The sequence below is a fragment of the Monomorium pharaonis genome, unplaced genomic scaffold (genome assembly GCF_013373865.1).
Source record: "Monomorium pharaonis isolate MP-MQ-018 unplaced genomic scaffold, ASM1337386v2 scaffold_394, whole genome shotgun sequence".
Lineage (NCBI taxonomy): Eukaryota > Metazoa > Arthropoda > Insecta > Hymenoptera > Formicidae > Monomorium > Monomorium pharaonis.
In genome coordinates this window covers 1-22,000 of record NW_023415686.1, presented here as the reverse complement: position 1 = coordinate 22,000, position 22,000 = coordinate 1, and the positions used below count along the sequence as shown (strand labels likewise).

The 22,000-nt window shown below is 42.8% G+C and overlaps 1 protein-coding gene and 1 pseudogene across 1 annotated transcript; both read right to left on the bottom strand.

Annotated features, from left to right (window-relative positions):
• Positions 1-828: 828 nt before the first annotated feature.
• On the bottom strand, positions 829-3,002 carry LOC118648353 (annotated as a pseudogene).
• Positions 3,003-20,258: 17,256 nt separating this feature from the next.
• LOC118648354 (DNA polymerase-like) lies at positions 20,259-21,958 on the bottom strand (the record flags this gene model as incomplete). The annotated part of the gene is made up of 1 exon (XM_036294683.1): positions 20,259-21,958. A coding segment is annotated over one exon (1,700 nt), but the record flags the coding sequence as incomplete, so codon positions are not given.
• Positions 21,959-22,000: the final 42 nt, after the last annotated feature.

Here is a 22,000-nt window from a genome sequence, read left to right as displayed (position 1 = left end):
TAAAAATAAAACAATTTACATAAGTAAACATTAATACCTGCAGAAAAATCAATTTTTAATTAAAAAATATTAATTTAAAAAATATGCAAAAAAATTACACAGACACAAAAAAAGAAAAGTGGTCTATTACTGAGACCCCACTAGTCAATCTCTGTGTATTTTGACATGCTGAACACGAATCCGTTTAGAATTGCGCTCCGGTGTTAGAATTGCTCCATCGCCCACCTTTTTTAAAAAAAAACCTTGAAAATCGTAATAATTTTGCTGCACGTTAAAAATGGTGGGTGATGGGATATCAATTCTGATATCGGATTTGTATTTAGCACATCAAAATACATAGAAATTGACTACTAAAGTTCCAGTAACAGATTTTTTTTTGTGTGTCTGTGTTATTGTATTTATTTAAAATTATTAGAATTATTGTATATCGTCATATTTATAACAAATTATGAAAATTCTAATGCATTATTAACATTAATTAAAATGATAAGTTCAATGAATACATCTTTAAACACAACTTTTAATTGCAGTATTTTTAAATAAAATTTGTATTTTTCGCGACATTTTGGAATCTTGATCTTTTTCATGGATCTTCCGTAAAGATAAAAAGATAAAGTTGAAAATTAAGTGAAAATAATGTTTGATGTGAATCTCATGCGTGTATTACAGATACTTTAGTAGTATAGGGGCAGCCATGGGGCGTCACAACAAACCCCCACTCCTCGCCCTCACAGCGGGTGGTGGCGCCATCACAGCGGGGAGTGTCTGCCCCCTTCCCCCCTGTTTGGGGCAGCCATGGTGCATCAAAACAAACCCGAACTTCTGTTCCTCGGCCTGATGACAAACCTAACCCCACTCTTCCTCCGAGTGGTGTCAAACCTAACCCCCTTCCCCCGTCTGGGCCTGGTGGGGAAGACTAGACGCTGTGACGTCACGAGTTTGAATGGCGCGTTTTGATTGGATACCCCATGGCTGCCCCGAGCCTTGAATGGGTAGCCTGAGTTTGTGTCGTCACGATTTTGAACGGAGGGTTCTGATTGGATACCCCATGGCTGCCACGAGTCTTGATTGGCCCTCCATGGCTGCCCCGAGCCTTGATTGGCTGTCCTGAGTATACTACTGGATTTTGAATAGGAAAAAGCAGAACTTAGTGCCGAGCGTTTTTACCCAGCGGGGGTGCGGCTCGGACAGGTGGGAGTTTTTGTAAAAATGGGTCAATAGGTTTATAGGTCAAGTATGCTTTGTAAGCGCGAGAGAGAGAACTTTTTGCTATTATGTAGTGATACCTAAGGTAAAAACAGGTGCGAGTATAATTTTGACTCGGATATAGGAAAGAGATATATATTATAGAGAGGGTGCGAGAAAGAAATAGACATTACTTAAAATTACAAATAAAATATTTATTAATATAGCTTACTTTCTAGGAATACAAAATTGTACATGACAGCACGCTTGATGTTTTACACATTTTTTTATTTCTTTACACGAAAAAATTTTATTAAATATTTTTACTATTCGTCTGTCGTTGAGCTCACAATCGGAAGAAAATAAATTGAGAAACCGATTAAGATTATAACCACGAGACATAAAATATAGAAAAACACAGCAGTATTGTCCGCAAGTTTGCGAGGGTAATCCTTGTAGAGGCACGGTGTTCCATCGGTACTTCGCTGAGTTTCGTCGCAGTCGTAGGAGGAATCTGGAGTCCAAGGGTGGTAATCCGTAGCTATCGAAATATGTTCCTGTTCCGCGTTCATCGACGTAAAATGCGACCCAGTGTTCGCCAGGTTGATTGTGATTGTCTGTGTTAGCGACGATTGCTGTCGATCTCGTCCACACCCTCGGTAGTCTGTCTGCAGGATAAACGCCGACATACTTGGCATTCAGTTGTCGCAACGCACGTAAAATTTCCAGTGAATTCATACGAAGGCGACGACCGGGAGAGTGGAATCGTTTGCGTAATTTCTGGGTTCTCTTTAGCCGTGCGTTCGTTTTCTTTCTCTTCGTCTGTTGTCGGATCTTCGACTTTTACTTCTACGTTTTGTACGATTTCTCCTTCTTCTTCCTTCTCTTTTTCTTCGTCGACGACGTCGTCGTTAGTCGAGAGACTGGCGTGACCCGAGTTTCGGCTGGATGGCACGTTTAACCAGTGTTTTAATTTGTGAGCGTTACGTAACGCACAATGAAATTTTGCGTTAGCTCGAAGTCCGTGATGAGTACAGCGGTGACCGTACTCGTCGACATCGGGTAAATATTTGTATGCCGGAGAATCTGCTTCCAGATTATATATGTTTCTGGAGAGAAGATCACGCAAGTAACTTGCTTTTTCATGACCTCTGGTAAAGATGCAGCGAGCCCAGCGGGTAATGTCACGTAGTTGGCTTACAAAAAACTTGGGATTAGCTTCACCGTCGAACCACTCGATACCGTGGTAATTCTGTGAAAGCCAATTGTTTTCACGTCTTGAACTTTCGGGTAATTCTTCAAACGAGCAAGGAGGCAGTGTAATCCAATGGCCGATGATTGCTGTGTCGAGTGCGACAACTGCGATCTCTTTAGGAATAAATTTTCCCTCGCTATCCCGAAAGCCTTGGATGTCAATAACTATGTCCATGGTTATAATCAACAGCTTGCTTGCTTCACTCTTTTAAATCGATGTGACTGTCTTCGTGTCTCGTAGAAAACTGATTTCTCTTCGCATGATTTTAAAAATATCAGCAAAAAAGTGCGTTGTTAGCGTTGGTGACGGTGGTGGGGTTAATTGATGTTAGTACTGCTGAAGGTAGTGGTGGTGGTTATAATTTTTTTCACACGATTTTATCGTCTATCAGACATAAAGTCTAGCCGGAAAAGTCGACGATAATTTGACGAGAAGAGTCGATTTCTAGAACATTATCAAATTCTGCATAAACGATACAGTTAACAGACGTGGATAATGCCCTTGCGAATCGTACTTCTAATCGTAGACTGCCATGTTTCACGAGATTCCAATGTCCGGCACAATTTGCTGTTGTGAGTGCGCGACACTCACACAAACTCTACTTGTAATAACGAGAAGGGGTGTCAAGTGACACCTCGCGCGACGACAACCGTCCGGCCTTGCTACCGGGCATCGCACCGGCCTTCACACCGGACATCACACCGAGCTACATATCCGGTTACTCATTTTGCCACCCGAAATCTCCTGATTTCCGGTGGAATGCGCCTAGCTAGCAATTGCTGGCTAAGCTAGTGCACGGGCCAAAGGCCCGTGACCGCGAGTGACACCCCTTGGTAACAAGCCGAAAGGCTGAGTATATAAAGACCGCGGAAAGAGAACGAGTGGGCTCATAATCAATAATAATAGCGACGAGTATATGTCGCTCGTCGAAACTACAAACTAGACGAAGTAACTCATCTTTCGGGTTCGCTAACGAAAACTGTACAGGAAGAATAAATATATATCTCTTGTTATTAACTCTCGGCGTTATCTCTTGGAAACCTGATCCCGAGGAGTCATCGGCAGCGGTCCCGCACTGTATCCCGAGACCAGGGATACAACAAATTGGTGGCAGCGGTGGGATTCACTGCCGAAAATACCGAAAAGGGAAAAAACGCTCCCTAACGGACTCAGCGCACAGAAGAAAACCGCCGAAGAGAAACATTAAAGCCAGGGCGACAATTCACCCGAGGCGCAACAAAGCCGACCTGCTGATTCTCCGAGACAAGGAAGGAAGATAGCATCGGACAACAGCGATAGCAGTGTTATCTAAGACGACACCGACCTACCGCAACGTGACGCACCAGCCACAAGCAGCTGAGCGACGGACAACATGCGGCGATACATCGCGGTAATGTAAGTCCACGAAATTATTTGTATACCAAAAACCTTGTAATAAAAACGACACGCGAACCCGAATTGATTAGGCCCCCGGTAACACTATTACCGAAACGCGTAACTAACGATAGCGAATGTCCGACGACAATAGCACACCGATAAGAAACGAATCGTGGCTATTCAGTAGAGCGGCGGCGCGATCCATACACTATCGCGAGTTAGAACTAGCGTGGCGAGCGGCACAGGCCCTCCGTGAGGATCGAGGATAACGATCGCAGGGCCTTAGGGCGTCTCCTAGACGGCGATAGCGAGCTACCCGAGCACGTCATACGTGAGCGAGAATTTCCTTTCGGGGCCCTCGACGCCAGTTTATTTTCCACCGACGCAGTTGACGTGACAAGACGAGACCGCGTGGACAGACGGACGAGACCGTACGTTAGTCGCACTCCGAGCCGCGTATCTTCACGAGGTGAATTTTCGCTGACCTCGTACGATTCCGATATCTTTAACCCTGAAGAAATTTTCGAGAGATACGAAATGAGTACCAACGAACAAGCTCAACCCTCGGGAACTCAACAATCAGAGGCTCAACATTTCATAGCCGACGCAGAGCGGGAACTTCAAGAAATACACCATGAAATCCGCGAAAACCCAGTTGCACGAGCAGCACCGCCAAACGTAGCGCAAGAGAGAGACAATGAAGTCCGAGACACTCTGCGCGCGGTGATTCAAGAATTACGTCGGTTACAAACAGACATAGACGCCGTACGGGAAACGCAAGTACACACTCAGCGCATTCACGACTATCGACCATCGCGACTCAGTAGGAGAGACACAACCTACGTAGATCACGATGATGTTCGCCACCAGCGAGGTCGCGGGTCCCTACCGTTAAAAGAAGCGCGCTGCATGATCCCTGAATTCGACGGGAATGCAAGTAAACTACAAGAGTTTCTAAGCGCCATGACATATGCGGTCGAAAACATCGATCCGAACGATGAGGTAACTCTGTTAGGAGCTATCCTATGCACCAAGTTGAAAGGGCGCGCAATGTTGGATTTCCAAACGCGAAAGATTCGCAATTTTGAACAACTAAGACAGGAATTAGAAGCGTGCTACGTGAGTAAAAAGAGCACCACACATTTGCAAATTGAATTTAATACTCTCAAACAAAGAACCGGAGAAAATGCACGGACCTACGGACTTAGAGCCGACAAATTAACAATGGATCTGTATGAGTCCATGATAGAGGGTCGACAACATTACACAACGGAAAATAAACGCGCGATATTAGATATCCTACAACAACAGGCGCTTCAGAATTATCAGATAGGGCTAAACGACGACATAAAAGCCGTAGTCAGATCGCGAGGATATGCAACGTTGCAGGATGCGATAGCTGCCGCGACCGCAGAAGAACGAATAAAAGGAACAACAGTTTCCCGCCCGAAACCAAAATATTATATGCCGGCCGCAGATAATTACAAAAATAAGCTACAATGTCGAAAGTGCGGAAAGTTAGGACACCACGGAAAAGACTGTCGCAACAGTCGTTACTCGAACCGGTTCGCACTACCACAACCTGATAAAACACGTATAAATGCCGTAGAGAAATTCTGCAAGCATTGCAAAAAACGTGGCCATACACAAGCCGAGTGTTGGCACTTGAACGGGAGGCCTCGCAACAAAACGCCATATCACCCTCCTCGACCACAAAATAATGGGAATAAAAATAACAACCCTAGAAAAGCGATCGAACCGCGTAAAAAGAAGAATTCCGGATCCGAGTCTAGTAGCGAAGACGAAAGGAAAACAGCCGGAAAGAAAGATAAGCGCGCTCAGACGTATCAGGTCGCGCAAGTAACTCGAGCTGCCCAGCCGAGCAGCGGCCTAGATCAAATCACGCTTCCGATACAAGAAACGCGCTCAGGAGAAATAAACATGCTTTTCGATTCGGGCGCAACCCTTTCACTCATCAAGGTAAAAAACTTAAAAGGGAAAACTAGAATTTCCCCCGAAAAAATCACCCTTGCGGGAATAACGGGGCACAAAATGTATACAATCGGAAGCATGCAAGCCCACATTAATATAGGCGAACAGGTATTAAGACATACCATGTACGTGGTCAAGGATGACTTCCCCATGGAGTACGATGGAATACTGGGACTGGACTTCATGAAAAATCACCGCGTGATTTGCGATTACGACAAGCAACAATTGAACATCGCCGGCGTCACTTTCAAAATAAAACCTTACGGTAAGATAATTCTACAACCGCGCAGCGAGACTATTGTCCGAGCAACCACTAACCGAAATCAGCCCGGAGTAATCCAGGCGAAGGAAACTAAGCCCGGCGTATATATCGGACGATGCATGGTCGAGCCGAAGAATTTTGCATGCGTAGTCAGCATCATAAATACCACAGATAAGCCGGTAGAGATACGCACGCCGCACGTGACAATAGAAGATCCCGACGAAAGTGATCATCAAATATACGCGGTTATCAACGAGGCGGAACGCGCGAATAAACTCCCACGAAGCAAACGAATCTGACAAACATTGCGTACCCAGCATCTCAATTCGGAAGAACGACAGGCACTCACACGGATATGCGAAGAATACCAAGATACCTTCCACCTCAGTGGAGAACCACTGACATGCACTGCAGCAGTGAAACACGAGATACGTACACAAGCCGACTCATCGCCGGTCAACGTACGGCCGTATCGCCTCCCCGCAAGGCATAAGGAAGAGGTGAATACACAGATAAAACAAATGCTGCATGATGGCATTATCAAAGCCAGCACGAGCCAATGGAATGCGCCACTGCTAGTGGTACCCAAAAAGGCCGACTCGTCTGGAAAACCGAAGCTCCGAATCGTGATCGACTTCCGAAAACTAAATGATCTAACAATTGGCGATTCTTTTCCCCTACCCAATATTGAGGAAATATTAGATCAGCTGGGAAACGCCAAATATTTTTCGACGCTAGACTTAGCGTCGGGGTATCATCAGATACCGATGGCTGAGCCAGATAAACAAAAGACAGCGTTCTCGACACCATACGGACATTATGAATATAATCGGATGCCCTTTGGATTAAAAAATGCGCCAGCCACATTCCAGAGGCTGATGAACTCGGTACTCATGGGAATTCAAGGACTCAGATGCCTAGTATATCTCGATGACATAGTGATATACGGATCGAGTTTAAGCGACCATAATAAACGCCTAACAGAAGTATTGCAACGCCTACGAGAAGCGAACTTAAAGTTGCAACCGGACAAGTGCGAATTCCTGCGCAAGGAAGTAAATTACCTAGGACACGTAATTTCCGAAAATGGAATATCGCCCGACCCGGCAAAATTGCAAGCTATAGAAGATTTTCCGGAGCCCAAAAAGGTCAAAGATATCCAATCATTTATAGGCCTGGCCGGATATTACAGAAAATTTATCAGCAATTTTTCCAAGATCGCGAAACCATTAACAAAACTAACAAAAAAGACGGAAACATTCGCGTGGACTGCCGAACAGCAAATAGCTTTCAACACATTAAAAGAAAAATTAACTACGGCGCCCGTACTTCAATACCCAGATTTTACAAAAGAATTCAACGTGACTACCGACGCCTCAGATTATGCAATAGGAGCCGTACTGTCACAGGGACCGATAGGAAAAGACCGTCCCATTGCTTACGCGAGCAGAATATTAAACCGCGCCGAGCAAAACTACAGCACGACAGAGAAAGAATTACTTGCAATAGTATGGGCTGTAAAACACTTTCGGCCATATGTCTATGGGACAAAATTCAAAATCGTAACTGACCACAAACCCCTTATATGGTTATTCAACGTAAATGACCCCGGATCAAGATTGATCCGATGGCGATTAAAACTGGAGGAATATGACTATGAAATTATTCATAAGGCCGGTCGAGCGAACGCGAACGCCGACGCGCTAAGTCGCAACGTGAAGCGGGAAGCTCACGTTACCAAAGCAGCTGATAAAATCCTCACACTAGACGAAGACGGCGAATACGCACGTGCATCTACAGAAGATGAAAAGGAAGAAGACAACGTATGCGAACAAGCATACACAGAAGAAAAGAAAAAACAAATTCTATACGAATATCATGATGCACCTACGGGAGGGCACCAAGGAATTGAGAGAACAATAAAAAGAATACGATTGACACATAATTGGCCCGGATTAACGGCCGATGTAGAGCGATACATTAAAAAATGTGAGCTTTGTCAGAAAAATAAACTTTCTCGGAGAATAAAAGCCCCTCTTGTCGTCACGGACACGCCTAGCCGACCTTTCGAAAAATGTGCACTGGATATAGTGGGACCACTAACAATAACGAAAAATGAAAATCGGTACCTACTGACATTCCAAGATCATCTTACAAAATTTAGTAAGGCAATACCTATACCGAACCAGGAAGCAAATACCGTGAGCAAAGAATTTGTCACGAAGATCGTCCTGGAATACGGAACGCCAGAATACGTACTGACAGACCAAGGCACTAACTTCCTGAGCGAAATTTTCAAGAATACGTGCAAGCTACTGAAGATAAATAAAATTCAGACTACCGCATACCATCCCGAAAGCAATGGTATCCTCGAGCGATCACATCGGACCTTAGCAGAATACCTGCGACATTATATAAATAAGGACCAAACCGATTGGGACGAATGGATCCCGTACGCGATGCACACGTATAATACAACGCCTCATACGGCGACAGAGTATACACCGTTTGAATTAATCTACGGTCGACAGGCAGAACTGCCGACGGCCCTGACAAAACCGCCTAAACCTACCTACAACTACGACGATTACGCGCAGGAATTACGGGAAAGGTTAAGAGCCACTAATCGTGTCGCACGCGAAAATATAAAAGACGAAAAGGCCAAGGCCAAGACGCAGTACGATAAAAAGACAAAAGAAATAAGATTTAAAGTCGGCGAAAAAGTATTACTTTACGACGAAACGCTCCGACGCGGAAGATCGAAAAAACTCGACGCGCAATGGACCGGACCGTATACGGTAACCGAAAAACATTCTAATATAAACTATACAATAAGGCGAGGGAGGACAACGACGCGCGTACACGTAAACCGTCTGAAACCGTTTATTGAGGCCTAACCCGCGGTCAAAAGAGAGGATAAAAAACATGCTCACATGCACGCACATACACAATAAAAAGAAAAAAGAGAAATATAATAAATAAAAAAGAATTAGACTCACCAAAACGAAGACCGCCAACCAGGAACATAATCCATAACAGCAGAGGATACACTATACACTAAAACTAAACTAAACACTAAAACTAAACTACACACTACAAACTACTATACTACAAAGCATCTATGCACGGATTAGTCAACCGCGTCCATGTCTGGATCCTCCGGCGGAAGATCCAGACGAGGCAAGTTCCCCTCGCGCAAATATTGATCCACGGCAAACTCGAACTCCAAATCGAGGTCACCACCGAATTCTTCACTATAATCATTAGTTAAAAAACGAGCAAGCAAAGGGGCGGGTATCAAAATTTCCCCAAGCTCGTCGGAAAACACTCGGAGAGCACCTCGCCCTCCGCACCGGCGGGAACAAACATTTCGGACTCCTGAGAAAGGTCCATGAATAAATCTAAATCACCATAAGGAGCACTATCAGGGTTTGATAAATGTTCAAACCCACTAACGAGCAATGGCTCAGCGGCACCCGTACACTCCTCATCAACGGACGAAAAACTTTCGTCCAAAAGAGCCACAGTGTCAAGATCACTGAAATCGTCGAAACTGTTCTCACTCTCCTCAGCACTCTCTTCACTGGAAGACGCGAAGAAAAACTCACGACGAGACATGATTATGAAAAACAAGCAAACGCACGAACAGATAGCCGACAAGAGACTAAAGGACCGGATCGTCCAGAGAAGAAAAGACACACGAAAAAAGGTGTAAATAGATAACAGGATGCAACGCTAAGCATACGATAAAAAATGAGGAATCAACGAGATACACAGGCAACGGAAACGAAAATATGACACATTTCGAAGTGCGAAATGATAAACGATACAAATTGGAGAATTCTTTTCCGCTCCCATCTGAACTTGAGAATCCTTTTCCGCTCCCACGGTCCCACAACGATCACATATAAAAATACTTTTGTAGCAAGTAAAAATAATATATACAAAAAAAAAAAAAATAAAAATTTTTTTTAAATAAAACAAAATAATTACAGATTTATAATCTGGGTGACGCTAAGTTCCGCAGAAGACCCGGACATGAAGGCACCGTATGAAATAGAAAAATTTACGCAACATCCAGGGATATATTTTGAAAAGCTAGGAGGATTACATCAGGTTGAATCCTTCTGGAAAGTGGTCATCAAGATAGACGTGACGACACTATCAAAACGACTCGCACAGGTAGAAAAATACGTACGCAAAACGGATAATCTATGCAAAATGATAGCAGTCATAGGGAAAGAAACATGCGAAAATTTACACAGCGTTATTGCAAAAGGGTGTGAAAGAACTAATAAATTAATAGAACGCATAAACTCAACATACAATACAAGAATACACAAAAGAGGATTAATCGACGGGATAGGATCAGTCGCAAAATCATTGTTTGGTACGATGGACGCAAACGATGAAAAATTAATTAACGAACAACTAACGGTATTACACGACTCACAGGAATTAAACAAACACGCAATAAAAAACCAAATAAAAATAATGCAAGCCACTATCGCTCACATTGATAACAGTGAAAGAACTATCCGACAAAACGAAAATACTCTCGCGGACGCGACAGACAAACTAAGAACAAAATTATTAGAAGACGAACGCCAAAGTAACTTACACGAAAATTTTATAATAATTAACGCGGTACTGTCTGATCTAACACGCGACGCGGAAGACGTACTAGAATATTTAACGTTTTTAAAAGAAGGAATTCTGCATCCTCGGTTAACACCTATATCAATAATAATAGAATCACTTAAAGACGCTAGCTCGCAATTGCCCGAAGGACTCTACTTCCCATTCAGAATAAAAGAGAATGAATGGTCGACAATAGAGAAATTTGCGACAGTAGGCGCATACTGCGATCAAATAAATATATATACTATTTTACGATTCCCTCTAATTTCGATGCCAAAATACGAAATACTAAGTGTAATTCCGCTACCTATCCCAAGTCAGAACAACATTTTTTCGTTCGTAGAAATTAACAATCCCCTGATTGCAATAGACACAGAACAGCGTACTTACATAACCCTCGCAAAGAACGACCTGCGGAAATGCATAGAGATAAATACCGAATACCTATGCACGGAAAATCACCCCGTATATCGAATAAACCCAGACTCTATCTGCGAGATAAAAATGTATCTAGAAACGAAAGATCATTATAAAAATTGTAACATAAAAAATGCGACGTCGAACCACAGTCTTTGGATAGCGTTAAGTAATTCACACTCGTGGCTATACTCGTCACCACGAAAGCAAGTAATTACTCTACATTGTAAAGACCATGGAAAAATAAAGGAAACAATTGAAAAAGTAGGTAAAATTACATTAAAAAATAACTGTAAGTTAGTGACAGAAAATACAATTATAAGATCACCCAAGATGTCACATGAGACAAGAGTAGAATCATATCTCCCTCAGTATAATATTTCACTACTACAGAAGCCTGGTTTAGAAAACGATACAGGTCTCAAAGAAATAAAATTAAAAAATATTATACCAAATCCGACGGAATTAAAAAATTCCAAGGATAAATAAAAGAGGAGATAGACAACGAACTAGATAAAAATTCAAGTTCGATTTTTCAGTCGCCACACTTTATTTTTCCAATGGCGACAAGCGGAACAACAATTGTAATAATAATAATAGCCGTAGTAATAGGATTTATTATAATAAAAAAGAAAAAAACGGAATAACAATAAGCGGGTGACATTAGATATAGATACAGAATATACGATACCGAGATCTATCCTAAAACGAAGCAACAGCACACGTTTCTAACACAAAAAACATATATATATATATATATATATATATATATATATGTATATATATGTAATAGTAATTAACAACTATATGTAATAGTAATTATTATATATATCATATACAATTTGATCCATTATTTCCTGCGGGAAAAAACGTGGCATTAGTTTGCACAGCTCTACGTCTCGGATTAACAAAATCAGACCACACGATATATCGCGTTACACCGGAACCAAAGAATCAAAAAACTTATTTCTGCAAATTTCGCTCACACACCGGATGTGCATAGCTGAATTGACTATGACCATATATGGCCCGATTTAGGGAATTACACCCCACCACTTCCATTCTTACGAGATTATAAAAACTGACGACCCAATCGAGCCCCAAAGACTCGATACTGTCGTTACGATAAACAAAGTTCAAGCTCAAGAACAACAGCAGCAGCCAGGCGGAACCAGCCCCGCAAATTACCCCGGTGACATAGAGCTTACAACACACACACCAACTCCAAGGACAGGATGAAAATTCCTGTGGAATTTGAACTCAGTCAGCCCATCGATGGAGTGCGCCCATTGGACCACCCAGAAAGATACGAAAGACTTCTACGAAGCATCTGCCTCCAACCAACAGAGAGATGTCTAGTGGAAACGGAGTTTCCTTGGAGAAGATGGTGCCGAAGCTGTTATCGCCAACGATACCGGCTTTATTGCACCATACGAGATCCATCGGCACACGGATACCGGACGCAGCTCTCACCTGACGAACATTGGGAAACGATCACCGAGTGTTTCAAATGCGGAAAAGTGTTAATGAACGTGTGCCCTGCCAGAAACTGCCGGAAGTGCATCGAGATATTTCTCGACGAAGAAGAGGCCGTAAACGAGACCCTGGACATGAACATGTTCAGTTTTGAAAGATTTTAAAACCTGTGTGTACGCGAATCTGAGAACGAGCAATACCAGCTACGAATGGTATGTAATTATTAGTATAAAACAATAAAGAAATAGCGATTAGTATATAGTGTTTCACTAAGGAAAAGCGATAAGATAGCGTAAACTATTAGTTGCGAAAACTCAGCCCCTCGTTTTCTTTTCAATAAGGGGGAGGGATGTTGTGAGTGCGCGACACTCACACAAACTCTACTTGTAATAACGAGAAGGGTGTCAAGTGACACCTCGCGCGACGACACCGTCCGGCCTTGCTACCGGGAATCGCACCGGCCTTCACACCGGACATCACACCGAGCTACATATCCGGTTACTCATTTTGCCACCCGAAATCTCCTGATTTCCGGTGGAATGCGCCTAGCTAGCAATTGCTGGCTAAGCTAGTGCACGGGCCAAAGACCCGTGACCGCGAGTGACACCCCTTGGTAACAAGCCGAAAGGCTGAGTATATAAAGACCGCGGAAAGAGAACGAGTGGGCTCATAATCAATAATAATAGCGACGAGTATATGTCGCTCGTCGAAACTACAAACTAGACGAAGTAACTCATCTTTCGGGTTCGCTAACGAAAACTGTACAGGAAGAATAAATATATATCTCTTGTTATTAACTCTCGGCGTTATCTCTTGGAAACCTGATCCCGAGGAGTCATCGGCAGCGGTCCCGCACTGTATCCCGAGACCAGGGATACAACATTGCGAATAAATCGGGAGTGAGATCGAAAGCGAAAAGTGTATATCCATCGGCATAATCGTTTCTACTTATAGAATTACCCTCGTTCAAAAAGTGAATGCCAGTTCCGGAAAAGAGCGTATGATATGCTTCGACGTAGAGCGGTTCGTCTTTCGAGAAATTCGGCTGTAGCGGTCTACTAGGAATTTGTACACCGTCGACGTATAGCAAAAAGAAATTTATATCGTAGTTTTTGAAATTAAACGGATTTAATTTTCTATCTCCGTTAAACGCTCTGTTATCAACAAAACCGACAATTACGCGTTTCGGTAGTTGCCCGAGGATCACGTTATCTATCGATTCACCTACGAGCCCGGAGTGTATCGTGAACGTTTTAACCTCTACTCTCGTTAAAGGATACTTGGCAGTTGTCTTACTCAACATTTTAGCGTGAGCGAGTAATACACCGGGGCTTATTTTTGCTCTTCTTACGAGTAGACTAGCGTCTAAAATACGAATTTTTGACGTAGAACTAGATTCCATTAGACAGAAAGAATCTTTCGAGCGTACGAGCCTCATTCTAACTTCTACTCCGTTAATTAAAAATTTATCCTGATTAAAAACGTCGCAGTGAAGATGACCTAAAAGATCTAACTCCTGTCCTGCCTGAATATAACGCGCTCGTCTCACGAGAGCGTTATTTGGTGCCGAGGAATCTACGTGAGTGTCCATGAGACCGGGTGTATCCATGTCCCATAGACACGCTGTCAGATGAGAGGATTTTGCGGGAGAAGCATAGTTTAATAATGCTTCGATGTATGCACGATACGCGTAAGCGTTGTTTGGAGGTGACACGAGTTTCTGATTAAAATATACGTCAATTTGATTGAACATGGAATGTAACAAATGATTTACAGGTCCTACTTTGAGTATAAAGTCACTGGGCGTCGTATCTTTCTCCCCACCGGCGAGAGGAGTGGTTTCTACGCGTAGCCGAATACTTAACATGGTATGCGTGAGATCTAAGTAATCTTCCCCGTGACCGGGTATGACAAATTCTATAGGTGCATCGTCGGCGAGCGATGTCACAGGCTTGTAATAAATCCATTGCGAACTCTCTATGCTGGTTTGAGTGGGAGGTAACGAGAAGAGATCGAGTTCACTCTTTAAGCACTCACTGGAATGAGTGTGAAGAAAAGACATGCTTATTTCTCGCACAGAGACTTTTGACGTGAATTAAGAGAATATATCGGATACTCCACGCTTCTTACTAACACGACGACGACGATTCGTAGTGGAAGTCTTTTTATTTTTGCCTCTTACCGAGACTTTTTCTTCGTCAATCTTTTAACCGTTTTTTTCTTCCGCCTACTGTTTTTTGATGTTTTCTTTTTGCTTGTCCGACGTTTACGCGATGCCGACCTTGTTGCCGCGAAGCGACCAGTGTGACTAACGAAGGGGAACTGAAGCGGCAGCTTTTTCGACGATATTTTATATCCCGATCCCTTCATTAGGTTTTTAATTTTTTCTTCTGCTTTTCTTTTGAGATTTCCTCGAGATTCTTTGAATCGATTTCTGAGTGCCTCCTTCAAAGGAGTATTATTTTCAACGTCGTCTATCACGTTAATACCTGCACGTAAAGCTTCTTTACCGATCGCACGTACACCTCTACTCAAGTAAGGAAGTGCCTTTCTGAATAATCCACCGAGAAAACTCCCGATTCCGTGTCCGCGCTGATATGGCGAACCGACGAAAACTCGTGGTATCCCTCCCCCACGAGCGTCTGATGAATTATAATATTTTTCCTCCTCTGGTATCATATTAATGACTTATTAATTTTTACTTTTATCGTTCAAGCTACTGATAACGTCTAAAGTGTAACGTCACCGTTAACGTTCCGGATTGAAATGGTATACTTTTACCAAGTGCGTCTTTTATATCTATTTCGATCGTACGGAAATTCGTTTTTCGTAAAGGTATGTAATGTGAAGGAAAAAAATATGACGTCTGATTCGCACCGTACGTGTAATTAAACGCGTTCAATGGTATCGGAACTATTCGAAGAAGAGGAGACTTGACATCGCCGGTTATGTAAGGTTCGCAAATATCACAATAAACGAACATTTTATCGGGGATTCCTCGTATCAGACTATGAGGTTCTTTACCCCAGAAAGCCAAATCAGGTTTATTAATGATAAGAAATTTTGCTGTATAGAAATCTTTTGTGGAATTAGGTTTCAATGCCGTGAGCTCTGTGTAAAAATATCCTTTCTTGGAAAGCAGCATGTGACCGCAACCGATTATTTTCAAAAGATTGTCGGAAACGTTTAAATAATGATTTTTTCCACATTTGTTTGCACATGTGAGACTGATAAAAGTTTTAAATCCTTCCTCTGTACGAGCTTCAAAATGAAAATGCGAGCCGACCTTTTTACACGCGGAATTAATTGTGGAATAAAGTTCGTTGATATCTTTGTAAATACCATTTGGTATTACAGCTTCAGTCGATGTTAACTTAATGTCTGTCTTGTCTTTGTCCTTTGGATCGATATCGACGAATTTGAGAGTGTTTTCCCCGTGATTTATGTGGAGGAAAGTATTAGGAAATTGAATCTCACTAAGCCCGACTTCCCATTCGCCGTGCAAAGATAAAGTCTGTGGTAATTGTGTGGTGAAAGATGACGTCTTATTATGCGGAAAATATCGCGTATTGCTATTGCTCGGAAGAACGATGTAAAATTGGTCCTCACGCATCTTGAAGAGTGATTAAATTCGAAGCGGTTATCCAACTGTCGAACTTACTGGGATAACCACGCCAGTGGACCAGCACCTGCTTATTTTTCCCGTAGCCTCTACTTTTTATTACTCGATCGACGATAAACTCGTTCTCTCGCAAATTCTTCTCGACTCGAGCTAATTCCTGTTCATAAAAAATACCGTCTATGACTTCACCCGCTAAATCACTCAGTTCGTATACGCGAGGTTTTCGCCACTCGAGAACACGGTGAATATGAAATATCTCTTCGCTCCAACCTGCCTCGTATCCTTTCTTGAAGGTAGCTTTTGCTCTACTGACACGAACAAGATCGCCAACATGGTATTTAGCTTTACGACTTTGATTTTTAACGTTCCATCGACGAAATATATTTTCACGTGCGATTCGTGCGTTTTCTCTCGTCACGATCGTCGGTTGCATTTTGGTGGAAGAGTGACGGGTATGGTTGTACGCACGAATGATATCTTGCAAAACGTCAATGTAACGTCGTGTATTTTTATGCGTAAAGTACCGCCACATTCTCTTCTTCAGCGTCCTATTAAAACGTTCAACGATCGCGGCCTTGATATCGGGATTACGCGTTACTCGAAAACGGATATCGTTTTCTTTCAAAAACTTTTGCACTGTTTGCGCGACAAATTCTTTGCCTTTGTCCGTTTGCAGGTATACGGGTGAGCGTCCGTCGCTTCTCGAGAGTACACGTTGAAAAGCTTTTATTACGCTATTGCTCGTTTTGTCCCGCAACGGCTCTACCCAAACAAATTTACTGAGCACATCGATAATCACGAGTAAATAAGAATATCCGTCATTGTAACTTTTGAGATTCCGCAGTTCGATCAAATCGGCTTCCCACACGTCGTCGATATTTGTTACATTGTAATGCAAGCGTGGAAACTTTCGCCGTAAAGGTCTGTGTAGCGTGTACGCGTCTTGTGATTGGAGCCAGCGCGTGACTTTGTTACGCGAAAAATCTGGTTTAACAGCATGTGTTAGATTATCTACAGCGGAATATCCCGCGTAATGCGTCGGATCGTAATAGATTTTTTCAAGTTCTGACATTATTGCTTCTTCACCGTACTCCAATTGAGTAAGCGCCTTTTTGGAGGCGAACGCGATATATTAGGTGTGGAACTCGCCAAAGACTGAGGTCTCGCGTTTATTGAAGATCAGTAGACTGCTTTTAATAATTCTTTATTTCCCACCAGCGCCGTACGTGTATTTAAGCTACGCAGTAATCGGGCGAACTGTCATCTTCCCGTTGCTTTCACGGTTTTTCTTTCACGCACCGCGTCGTTTATCAGTTCGGTTATATCGGAATCTTTCACGACGTTGCCGTCTATAGTCACGATACCCTTCTCGTCCCAATTTAATCTGTCGGGTACCGCTTCGTCTTGCAAATGACGCATTAGCATACGAGCTTGTGTGCGATAAGTTTTCGGGACCGTTTCCAATATTTTTTCGTCACTTTTTAACACATGAATATTACGAATTACTTTTGGGGTTTTTTCCTTTACAGTATCTATGTCACTAGTCCGAGGATGTTTGCCGGAAATTGGTGAAGTTTCGTGAAATACGATCGTTGAATCGTCGTCGTCGTCGTCGTAGTCATTGTCGTCGTCGTTGTCGTCAGCGTCTCCTTCTTCAGCTCGCGTATCGTTGCTAGTGGTTTCATCCGCACTCCGAACGGCTTTTCGTTTGCGCGCTACTCGGATAAGATGAAGATACCGCCAAAGTGCCTCCTTGTACATTTTCCATCTTTCATCCATGTTGCGTGGCCAAGACGAATTAAGCACGCGACTCATCTCCGCATCGAGCCGAGTCAACGGAGTTCCAGGAGTTCGTACAGAATTATTATCTCCGGTGATGTTTCCTGAACTTTGCGACAGCGAATTCTCTATTGGTTCCACTGACAGTTGCTGTTGCTGTTGTCGTTGCATTCTCTCAAGATTTTCCGTAGAAATCAAGACCATTTTTTTTGCTCTTTCCATCGCTCTGTGATTTTACCCTCCGATAAAATGAGATAATAAAGCTGATAATATGGGTACGATAATATAGGGTAAAAATCCTCCTCGTTGTAACAATAGCTTTCTTTTAGACTTCCAGTTACCGCGTTTTTTTGCGATACGACGTAGGGTCGTTTTATATTTCGACAGTCGTTCTTTTTCGCGTCGTTCGAGTGGGACGTTACCGTTGAGAGTATTAAAAACGCATTCGTGGATACAGCGAATAAATTTTTCGTCCGCGGTTCGAAGAAAAGCTGCCCGTTGGTTTTTGTTCAGATGACACACGGCCTCGAGAAGACAGACGTTTCTCTTTCCGATCGAACGTCTGGCAATTTTCGCTGCACTATCTGTACAATCGTTACGCTTCTCCTTCATCGCGTGCGTGCGTGCGAGTTACACGACTGACTCGCGCCAGCACCGTTACGCGGTTTTTATACGCTTCCGTTGGAAAACGTTCTACGCGATACGTATACGTATTGTCGCGTATCGTTGGGAAAGATACACGTCCGGAATCGATAACTGTCAGGAGTCGATTGTTTCAAGTCGAACAACAAATATCCATGCGGTTTTGACGTGGCGTCGTAATATGCCTCTTCAACAAATTTTGGATCGTCGGGATAAACCTGTCGTGCTAAATGTCGAATTTGCGCGCGATCGCGAGGGTTTTTGAAAACCACGATGTAATTAGCGTTGAGAGATATGTCGCGTTGTCCGCGTCCCTGATGGAAGAGATTTTGCGAGATAAGAATGACGCTGAGATTTTTGTGATGACTGCCTTTGGTAAAAAGATCTACGATCACGTCACTCGACGACGATTCTCTCATAAGATCGTCGATTATGATCAGTTTCGGGATAAGCGGATCGTTCGAGTAATCCTCCGGGCGTGGTAATCCTTCGCGAAATTCAATTACATTTTTCTTCCTCGCTGCAACGTTGTTTAGCGTGTTCTCTTCTTTTACACTCGCATCGTATTGTAATTGACGATAAGCCTCTTGCCACTCCGCGTAATAAAACAAAACTCGTTCGAAACGTACGTCGGACATGTGCGACAAATACCGGAGAAAAGTTTTCACAAAAATCGTTTTCCCACAGCCAGTGGGTCCACAAACGATCGATGTCCAAGGATGTTTCCAGCGCACGTCCATTTCGCGTAATGAGCGGTTTGATTTTTTTACGTGACTTAAAAAAGAAAAATGAAATGTAGGAATAATAATTTTCGCTTTTTTTTTGAAACAAGTAAATTAAATTAAATTTTTTAAAGTTAGAGATAATTTTATCAGCGCAGGGGCGGCGGCGGCGGCGGCGGCGGCAGCGGCGGCGACGGCGACACGCTCGTGTCAGCGTACCCCCGCGTATGCTAGCCGAAACAAAGGCACCGCGGCCGAAATTAGCTGATTCGGGCCGCGGTGCAGCGCGTACGTACATAAGCTTATTCGTGTCGCTGTGTTCGCTTTTACATGTGCGCGACATCGTTGCTAACTAACCGATTGGCGATGACGCTAAAAAGGATAAAGGTAGGGAAAAATTTTATTTATTTATTTATTTATGAGTAAAACTTTTATTTTATAAACTTACTTAAATGAAAATTAAAAATTTTTAATTTTAATTTTTTTATTTTATAATTTAATTAACATTTTTATGTATAAATATCAAATTATTATAATACAAAAATATTTTAAATTTTACACTGTACACTTTTTACAAAAACTTATTTACAATATTTTTACAGATTTACATAATTTAATATAATTTTTACAAAAGTTTACAAAATATTTTTAATTACACTAATTACATTTTTTACACAATTTTACAAAATATATTTATTTACACTGTACATTTTTTACAAAATTTACAAGATTTCTTATACACTAATGAGCGGAAAATTCTCGGATATCATACATTTTAAAAACTAAAACAGAAAATAGAAGAAGAAGAAGAAGAAGAAGAATGAAATTATATTTACAGTTAACAAAATCCATACGGGAACGAATAGCGATTATCGATAAATCTGCGTTTTAGTAATACCGGCGCACAGGTTTTTTTTTGCTACGTGTCACGATGTCGTGAAACGCTGTACGCCGAATTGCAGTAAAACGCAGTTTTATCGCACTATCCCTTCCCGGTTCTTCTTCTTCTTCTTCTTCTACCCCAGATATTAGATGTCTTATACTGTGAAAGTTCAGGAGCTTTGAATTAACGTAATTCAACGTTATCCCCTTCACTTTGCAGACCTCGTGGGTGTTTCCTTCCGGCGTACGAATCACATAAGCGTAAAATTTCAGCCCTCCCGATACGAAGGACTCGATATAGCTACCGCTGCCATAGCAATCGAGTTCGTCCGTCATGTCGCCTAAAAAGTTACCCGTATGTGGTTCGTACTCGTTCGGTGCACCAGAGCTTAGATAAATGCACGAGTCTGTGTCATAGTATAAGACTCTTGTTCCTAATTTTTCTAAATAACTATACAATATTAACCTCGCCTGTGCCGTCGTATAGGCAGCGATAACGACGTTAGTTATCGGCGAGGCTACGACCGCTTCCTCGCGTAGCCGCCACGAAACGTACATTACCTCGTCGTTGACGGGTAATATACCGGTTATTTCGTGCTCAGGACTGGTGAGCAAAGTCACGAAATGCTGGAATGATTTTACAATCTCGGTTTTAGGCAGATTGGCTCGTTGGCCGAATTTCCCCCAGAAAGAATTTAAGCAAAGCTTAGCAACCGAACGAAGACCAGGATTTCGAGCGATGTTATTTTTTTCGAGAACGATACCCTCGGTTTTTTCATACTCCCTCAGGTATCGTTCCTTAGTTACGTCGTCGTCCTGGCATTCGCTCGGCCACCCGTTCGCTTCTTGCTTTAATTGTAAAAAACAATTTATATATTCGGCAAACAAGCCACCCTGCCGGTTACCGGGATCGTATTTCGTGACTTTGTATTGCCAAATCTCGCTCACCTCCGTCACGAAATAACCCTTCTCGACAGCCTTGCGCAATTCGCAGGATACCCATGTACCCGCGAATTCACGTTCGGAGGGAGAATCGTGAGTGCAGTGCGTTTTCGAAAAGGTTTCGCAGCAGCTACGGCATAAACCGAATAACAATTTACCGTTAACGCGGAACGGGAGCACCGGATGATAAAGATTGCGCGGTGGGAGTATTTTACAGCGGACAAGACCCTCTACATTGTCGAAATTAAAATTCGGTGCTGTCCCGATTAATCTGTCACATTCTTCTCCGATATAAATATCGGGATGACCAATCGGGAAAGCATCGGTTTTTAATACGAAAGGGTACAAAGAACATACGTCAACGTAACGCAATTTCTCTGTACCCTTAACTTCATAAAGGGTCGCGATGTTCTCCGTACGTCCGCCGTAAAACGCGTCACGTGGATTAAGAGGTGCGTGTTTCAATATAGCGTGATTTTCTAAAAATGTGTTAATTTCCGAATTTTCTCGCACCTCTCGATCAAAGTCGCACTCCCACTTTTCGGTTACGCGGTACCCTAACCTTTGAAGGCGCCACGTCCTCGCGAGAGTACGTTCGTAACGCGTGTCGATGGTGTCTTCGGGATTCGTGGATAAAAGTGGACGATCGCGATTAACGCGAAAGCAAGTTGGACATCCGTGCCAAAAACAGCCGTGAAATTGTAATACGTAACGTCGCGTCTCGTTATCAGTCACTGTTTCGTAATATCCGTCAACTTTCGCGCCTGCAATTTGTTGTTCCCGTCCTCGACCCCCGTGAATAATCT